This window comes from Cyphomyrmex costatus, unplaced genomic scaffold (genome assembly GCF_001594065.2).
Source record: "Cyphomyrmex costatus isolate MS0001 unplaced genomic scaffold, Ccosl1.0 scaffold23, whole genome shotgun sequence".
In the NCBI taxonomy this organism is placed as follows: domain Eukaryota; kingdom Metazoa; phylum Arthropoda; class Insecta; order Hymenoptera; family Formicidae; genus Cyphomyrmex; species Cyphomyrmex costatus.
This window is the reverse complement of record NW_017276368.1, coordinates 1,217,891-1,226,612: the sequence shown is the minus strand read 5'-3', so window position 1 is coordinate 1,226,612 and position 8,722 is coordinate 1,217,891. Positions and strand designations below refer to the sequence as shown.

General features: G+C 37.5%; 1 protein-coding gene across 1 annotated transcript; it reads right to left on the bottom strand.

Moving 5' to 3' along the window:
- Positions 1-1,004: 1,004 nt before the first annotated feature.
- Positions 1,005-8,463, bottom strand: Zir (dedicator of cytokinesis). The gene is made up of 19 exons (XM_018540011.1): positions 8,296-8,463; positions 8,034-8,212; positions 7,774-7,915; positions 7,502-7,705; positions 7,247-7,438; positions 6,919-7,143; positions 6,569-6,843; positions 6,181-6,496; positions 5,796-6,101; positions 5,514-5,719; positions 3,676-5,439; positions 3,451-3,578; positions 3,115-3,377; positions 2,778-3,037; positions 2,248-2,682; positions 1,813-2,165; positions 1,530-1,732; positions 1,134-1,453; positions 1,005-1,056 (listed from the first exon to the last, which is right to left on the bottom strand). The coding sequence occupies exons 1-19, from the start codon at positions 8,434-8,436 to the stop codon at positions 1,005-1,007; spliced, it is 5,964 nt and encodes a 1,987-aa protein (XP_018395513.1). The 5' UTR covers positions 8,437-8,463.
- Between the last annotated feature and the right edge of the window lie 259 nt (positions 8,464-8,722).

The following is an 8,722-nucleotide window of genomic DNA, read 5'->3' as shown; positions in this document are numbered from 1 at the left end:
TCCTAATGTATAAATACGGAAATATATTAGAGTTTTCGCATTTAGATGTATAATGCATGCAAGCATTTAATACTTAATGCTACATTGCATTTCAATAAATTTAATAAATAAATACGCAAATAGAAAATTTACGAAAATACTGAACAGGGCAGAACTATTTGATATATACAAACACATTTATCAATTATTAAAAAAATAATATAAATTTTAAATACAGAGTTACCCGACCATGTTTAAATCTATATGATGGTCACAACGTATTATAATACTTAAGTGCTCATAAGTATTGTATAAAAATTTTAAGATTTAATATAAAAATTTTAATTATAAAAAGAGTAGGAACTCGAACCGAAATTACATTCCAGAAAAATCGGTTATGATCATAGCCCGTGGCTATCCAACTTTTGGTTTCGGTGTTGATTCCTTTTACGGATAACGGTGACAGTTACAAATATAGAATTACTAAAAATTGAAATAAAAAGGGACTGAAACGGATTGAAATCCACGATCCTAATAACCGTTACGGTTAAAAAAGGACTGGAAACAAAAATTGAATTTAGCCTCGGACCATTATCCGGACCGAAATTTTACGATCAGAGTCCCTGAAAAAAAAAAAATACATTGAATCCTTATTTTATAAATGTTTGAATTAAGTTTTCAGTATCAACAAATTCGGAAATCTGACAGTTTTATAATAATATTCTTATCTTATTCTTATTTATAACAAAAAACCAATTTATTTAATAATTCACAACATATATATGTATAAAACTCATTATATAAATTATATAACTTATAATAACTGATCTTCTAGTTAAATAAATATTTACTTTACAAATAATTTGGAATAATTTTTCAATTCTATTATAAAGCAAGAATTCAATGTATGAATATTTTTCACAATAATAATTATAAGTAGAATTTGCTATATGCTAAGTGACAATTGCAATTAATAATTGAATACAATAGTCTTTGGTAAACTTCTATGGCAATATTTCATTTCCTTACCAGCGTGGAAGAGACGATGATACTTGCTGATTAATTAAGGATGGTCCGCTATATGTGGAAGTACAAATTTCTTCAACATGAAAACTTAAAAAAAAAATATGTCTTTCTCTAATTAAATTTCTTACCTCCAAACAATAAGAGGTGCCAATCTTTCAGTCAATCTTTGATAATTTCTCTCCAGCTCTCGTTGATAATCCCGCTGATCGGGACCAATCAAATTCTTGTTACGCCGCAAAGCGTCGAGACATTTTTTTTGGAAATCTTTGAAGCACAAACGAAGTTTGTGCTGCAGTCTGCTCGGTTGCGCATTTTGTTCGCGCAAACCAGAAAGAAATACGACTGCTACCTCAGCGGGTCCTTGATTGACCGTCGTCCCAATGCAACCTTGAAGGACCATTTGTAGCATCTTTGCGTCGGGTGGTTCTTGAACGGTTGCAGCGGCCACCTAATTAAAATATATACACAAATGTATTACGTATATATTATAAAATTAAAATAAAGTATGGGGAAGCAATCGATACCTCGGCAGTCTTCTTCTGTATGTCTTCAATTGCCACTTCAATGGGACTTAGAACTATCTGTTTTCGAAGTACAACTCGAATTCTGGTTTTCAAGTATGGGAAATGCGTCGCCACCGTTAATATAGTCTTCCGTTTACATTGTTCGCGTAACTCGCCGTGTGCTTTGCCACCAGGAGTAAAAGGTGTCGCATAAACAAATCGTTCTAAAAACCAAAACCATCATAAAAATAATTCCAAAATTATTTATGATAAAATAAAATATTTTATTTAAATCAATACTTACTTATATTGAAATTTCGATGAAAAACTGTTGGTCTGTGTCTAAGCTCGTGCGCTTCAAAATACGGTTCTACATAAGTAATCTGTACATAAGCTTTATCTGGTTCCAGCTTGCTAGGATCCACAGGATTTGAATCCTTTATTATGACTATATTATCCGCGCCGAACCTTTCGGCATAAAAGTTCTCGAGTCTCGAGAATATCTCCGGGAGTTTTGTCAAGGTTGGCTCTTTGTAAACGAATTCTTCCCCAGCGAGATCACCGAATCTGGCGCCATAGAAACCAACTCTAAAGTACGTTCCGAAGACGCGTTTGCCGGCCAATTGTTCCACACGCGTATATGCTTCGTGAAGTTTACTATAAAAAAAATTCCCAAAATATATCATGTAAATTCAAAATACAAGATATTTTCCTTATCATATTAAATAATTTAAATTACCCGTGAATATTAGCTAATTTTTTGTAGTCGTGTGCAGCTTCCGCTACAGGCAGCAACACCTTGTAGACGTCAGGAATAGCTTCGTACATTCCAGCTGCATGAAAAGAGCTAGCCGCATGCTCTAATAAACCTGCTAATCCGCTTTCTGAAAAATCAGGGCCTAAGCAAAGTCCTTCTTCCCTTCTGGCTAATACATCATCGCCGACAGCACTTTCTTCTAAAGCATTCGGTGTCACGGCATTCAAAGCGACGGCTCCTACAGGCCGACCACCACCACCAGGTTCTAACAAATGAAGATATTCCGCTACCAGAGCGGCACTATGCACTAAACACATTGCTGCTTCCGTGTGATTTTTCCTTTCCATGTGTTGCTGTGCCATGTTTGCGAGCCAAGTCAGACGAAGATCGGGTGATCCTTGATAACCCTTGGCGATTCTAAACAAAATATATCTCTTATTGTTAGTTTAAAGCTCATACTAAAAAAAGCATATACTAAAATATTATTATTTGTAAAAATTCAAAATTCTTACCTATACATTAGATCCAAAAGCATTTCAGGATCTTCTTGGAACTCCTTCATCTTAACAGTATCAGAGAGGATCATATGAAGATTGAATAACAGATCCTTCACTTGTTCGGGAAAACTCGTGTCTGCAAGCTCTGTATCTCTCTCGGCGTACACTAGCACAGTTTTCAAAGCTCTACGTAACGCTCCTTCGCTAGGAGCCCTTCCTCTCCCAACGAGAGCGGATAATGATGTTGTGACTTGCATTTTGACGCGCGCAAAATTCTAAGAAAAATGTAAGATTAAAATATAATAGTTCATAGACTATCAACATTATGTTATAATATCTCATGACTGCTTACATTCCCAATTTCGAAATTTTGTCGCATCAGTAAATACAAACTTGCAGCTGCATGACTTCTAATAGCGCTCAAGGGCGAACTGCACCGAGTGAGTAGTGTTAAGCACAAATCGCCACAGCGTTCGCTTTCCTCATCAAACAATGCACTGTGATACTTGAAGACCAGAGCTCGTTGTGTATTGAACATGTGCTGAAGAACTAATGTACTTTGGTTTCTAGCCAGGGCTCTTAATAACACTTTCAATACCGCACCAACAACTGCACCTACATAATTTCGAACGTGTGATTTATTTCTCTTTACCATATTTAAGTAATGAAATTAAAAATCCGTCAATACCTCCACCACCATCAGCTTGAACTACAGATTCTAAAGTATCCAATACGACAAGAGAAGCCTCAGCCGCTAAGGCTCCTTCTATATGGGCATCTTGTTCCACAGCTCTTCCTTCCGGTTGTTCGCAAGATCTGGAAGAATTAATATATTTATATAATCATAACTTAATAATTATATCAATAAATTGATTTATAATTATAATTTCAATAAGATAATATATTTATATACCTGTAAGGCATTTGATCTTTGCGCCATCTCAATTTATCTCCGGTCACTCTCTCCTTTCTTCGCAACATCATTTCGCTCCTAGCACTTCCCTGACCAAGAATCACATCTTCCAGTCGCGATCTAATGTCACTAGTGGCTGTTGCTTGAGGTGGCAGTCTTTTAAGTGCTTTTTTGCCTTTGTACTCAAAAGCTGCGGTGGCTATATTCAATACTTGCAGTAAGCTCAATATGCGTCTCGCACTGAGTTCGGAGCACCATTGTGCTAGAGCAGTTCGCTCCAATCCCTTGAGCACCCATAAAGCACACATTAATAAATGTCGAGTAGCTTCGGAGCTTAAGGATACACGGCACTGATTGCCTGCAGTATCCGCCGATGCTCCGCCTGCAATGGCCAATGCTACCGATTGCGTGATTGATCCGGATTCATCCGGATAGACGCTTTTATCTTTGGAGTCCCAATGATAAAGCTGAGGTAAGGCATCCATCAAGATACTAAGTAATGGCAGATATAGCGCCGCGACTCTGGCCTTCGCTGCAGGATCAGAATATCGTGGATCAGCATCATGGCAACTCATAAGATGTCGAACAGTTCCAATAGCTTTATTCTGAAGCATTGGATTTGGTATTTCCAAGGTGTTTGCCAGATCGGACAGAACAATGCCGACCAGGAAATGCTGCTGCCTGAATTCTTGACTGAGTTCTGAAAAGCGAGCTCTATCCCCGGGCACAAGAGTGGAAATTAGACTGCCTGAGCTGCCGGTTGATGGACTGGGTGATGCTGGAGCAGATCCTGATGTATAGCCAGTGCCGAAGGGAAGGTTTAATGCTACGTAGTGCTCGTGCGAGCACACTGTTCTTACGAAATCGAGTTTCAGAGCAAATAACGCTGCCGAATCAGGAATATGCATCGATGCATCTGACAGTGAACAACAGGCAGCGCGAACAAGTGACAACACGAATCCTCTATCCATCACAGATAACAGGTCAGATAAAAAATTGCCAAGACTCGATATTAAATTGGATGCCACACGAATCTCCTTGCCGCAACGGGATATCACCTCGGATGTTAATGCGGCAGTTAGCGTTGCGACATCGTCACAAAACTGCAGCGAAAATCTTTTTTTTCGCAGTGGCTCTAAAGATCCCATCTCGGACAGCGTTACGACCATTGAACGCATTATCAACTCTAAGAAAAACCAGGAATGAGTTATCGCCAGCTCGCGTGCCTGACCAGTAGATACAACCCAGTGCAAAGCAAGTTCCTCATGTAGAAGTCTCCTGGTGGGATGACTGTCAATTGAGGGAGATTCCTGCCGCATCGACGCAGTTCTGTCCAACCCTCGTGAGTGGATCTCCATTTCCAGATCTTCTAAAGGCAAATCGGGATTGCTCTGTGCTCGTGCAACGCTCCCGATGTGAGTCATGCTCGGTAGAGAGCATTGATACGCTATGTAAGTGGTCAAAAGGGCATGTCTTCCATGTGCGTCCAATTGACTGTCCGATAGATTGGTGATATTTCGCACAAGCAGTCCTAAAGCTTCAAAAATGGTAGCGGCGACATTCAATGATTGAGACGGTAAAGTTGGTGGTCGTACTAGAAGACACAGTAATTGATCCAATAATTGAGGAAGAGATCGTACCAAAGCAGAATACGAGGCACGCGCTAATTCGAGGAGCGCTGATTTCAATTCTGATTCCATGCCCGCTTCGCCTATACGAGGCGGAACTTGACCGGTTTCTAAAAAGCCGCACAACGATAAAAATCTGTAATACGGAAATTATATTAAAAATTATTACATTTATTTAATTCTTTACAGAAGTAAAAGATAGTATATTACCTGTCGATATATTTGTCTTGCGGATGAACGCTGGAAACTGGCTCCAATATGACAGTGAAAACCCCTCGATGAGCATCCACCCATCGAGTACCCGGTAAAAGAACATCAGGCGCAATGTAAGAATAATTTGCGGGTGGTGGATCCAGCATAGCAGGTAAACTGAATTCGCCTGATTGGAGATGGCCATCTCTTAAAAGAGGTAGCCACTACAAATAGTTTTACATATTCAATACATCAATCAAATTATTGATCTACTAGTTTTATTAATTGATTGAAATTTACTGTATATGCGACTGCCGTTTCGACGTTTGGTTGTTCCACTTTCTTCTGGCAACTAATATGATAGAAAGTGAATAATAAGTGATGTTTCGCGCTTAAATCTGCGGGTAACCTCATCTTAATTTCATCGTAAAAGTATGGATTTTTGTTGTGATATGACACGGAAGTGAAGTACTCGTGCGTCATCTCAGGACAAGATGATCTACCAAAGATAGCTGTGAGCGCGTCGGCTTCTTGCTCACCACCCATAAGCTGAATTCTTACGGCAATATTGCGGGCTGAGCCAGTTCTGGAACTAAAGTTTGCTTCCTACGAACAATATAATATAATTCTAATATAAAGTAATTAGTAGAAAATAATTGGTCGTATAATTTTATTTGATACACACCTTGGGATAAAGATAAAGGAGACTGCGATACGTTAAATCTGGCGAAATAACTTCGCTCGGAAACTCAAGTATCTCTTTAACAGGTCGACTCTTTTCATCCGGATATGGAACTAATCTTCTAAGATCAGGATCGAGACACCTCGGCAACTCTTCGGGTCTGGGACTGAGATCCAATTTTAATATCCCAGGTAAGCATTTTAATCGTTTCAAGTTAGATCCAGGTCTTCGTAATTCAACCAAAAGTTTATAAAGATCTTCATCACGAAATCGTTCGCTTTCCTGCTTAAAAAAGCTCGAAACTGTTAAAGTAATGGGCCTACAAGAATATCAAGATATTACTTTGATTATAAGAGCTCGTTATAAAAAAAAAATGGAATTTTATATAAACCTAAAGCTATCGAGACAATTAGCAAAATCGTCTGGTGACCAACTGCGTCTTTTGTCTGAACTCCGTCTTTCTAGCGAACCTCGTCGCGTCGGCGGTTCCACTTTCTTTCGCCACTGTTCCAAACCTCCAGACTTTCTGTCCAAAGATCCAGCGCTGCCAGTACTGTCCGTGTCGCCACCACCACCAATTACACCAGATAGATGAATTGCAGTCCATGCAAGAGGCATTCTATAACGACCAAGACGTTCACATGCAGCGGCAGCAGCAGCTCTAACCTACGGAAAGAATAAAACAATAATGTATTAAAAAAAACTATCATTTTGAATCGTTATCTCTTCTTATTTCATTACTTTATCTTTATTTTTATCTTCACGTAAATATGGTTCAGCACACTCCGATATATCGCCTTGCAATACTTTCTCTAGCCGTACGACAAGAAACAGATCAGGACTGGGTTTGCTGATGCTCAAAACACAGCTTCTGGCTAAGGTACTTGCATCGCTATAAGCAATATGTCCTCCGAGCATTCTTTTCAATCCTTCTGAATTCATATCGACGTAGAAATTCTCTGATACCTGAACAACAATTTGTAATTAACATTACAATTTATAATTAACAATTTGTAATTGGCATTATATGTTTTTGAAGTTGTAATTTTAATTATAAAAAAAGATATACTTTTTTCTTTTCTCTGGCATCGTATAATGCAAGGCTCGCAAATATTGGCTCCACTTCTAGTTCTAATTTTAACTGCAGACATTTCACGAGAATTTTATGAGCAAAAGGCTCTGTAGGTTCCAGAGCAATGCTGATTTCTTGCCATTCATCGTCAGGGGAAGTTGGAGGAGTATAAAGAGGGAATAAGGCTTCCTGAAAAATAAATATTTAATCAAAATGAAACCTACAAGGATTTGCCACTTTACAATTCTGTACCTGTCGATCTTCCAATCTTTTCTGCTCGTTCATTTGATCAATTGTTTCAAGGCAGACGCGATCTAATAAACTCGGCAGAAGAGGATCATGTTGTGAATGTCGCAAATCCAAACTTGCCCAAGATCCTCTTGGAGTATCTCCAGAGTTAGATAAATCATCCTCCTCATTTGGTGATATACAGCCATTTGCATCTTCTTGATCTACCTAATTGAGATAAATTACTTTTATTCCTGCTCGTCATACACACATTAATTATCTCTATCATTAGACACCTCAAAATCTTGTCTAGGTGTATCCTGAAGTAATCTGTCTCTGGCAATAGGTGAAATTCTCCCTTTAAATTTGCGATGTATTACAATCCAGTCTGAAGTAAAACTTTCAATGCATCTTTTTACATAAGGTGACACAGTATCTCTGAAAGACAAATAATTAAAATAAAGAATAGATTTTACCATATTTATTATACATTTACTATATAGACAAATTTTAAATAATTATAATAATTAATAACACTTCATTATATTTGTCTTACATTGATTCATGTGGTACTACTGGCTCCTCTGTTCGAATTTTCCTTTTTACAACTCTTAATTCAACATCTCCCAGTGGAAAATCTAGTATTGGTTTTAAAGGATCACGGTCTAGCACTGACTGGTGTTGTCCTAAGAATTCTTCATAATCAAGTGGTTCTAATACCTCGCACAAAGACATCTGCATAATGGTTAAATATCAATTTACTTCAAAATTAATAACATTTTCATATTTTAATTTTCTAAAGAAAACTGCATGCATACCGTAGAAGAAAATCCTGATACACTACTACCACTTTTTGATAAATCACGGGAATAGGAAGTAGAAGTAGCAATTTGCCGCCTTACGTCAGCAGCATGCTGTTTGCTTAATTTGTGAGCAAATGCACGCTGGACTGAAGACATTATAAATGTCCCAGTAAAATAATCTGATGAGATTCTACAAAAAAATATTACATGAATAAATTTTTGATATAATTTTGATAAAATAGTATAAATGATTTTAGCTCTTAAATTCAAATTAATAATCATAACATATTTATTTCCTTCATAGAATGCAAATTTGATTTTTTTTCAATAAAGCAACATATATGTATGTAGTATGTTTAAAGTATTTTACACACACATACACACACACACACACACACACACACACACATACCGCATATATAACATTTTAATTATAAAATTA

Excerpts from the sequence above, each read along its gene's own strand:
- Zir (XM_018540011.1), bottom strand. The coding sequence starts at position 8,436 with ATGTCTTCAGTCCAGCGTGCATTTGCTCACAAATTAAGCAAACAGCAT. Across the intron at positions 5,720-5,795 it reads AAACGGCAGTCGCATATACA|TGGCTACCTCTTTTAAGAGA; the intron begins GTAAATTTCAAT and ends AACTATTTGTAG. Across the intron at positions 1,454-1,529 it reads TACAGAAGAAGACTGCCGAG|GTGGCCGCTGCAACCGTTCA; the intron begins GTATCGATTGCT and ends TATTTTAATTAG.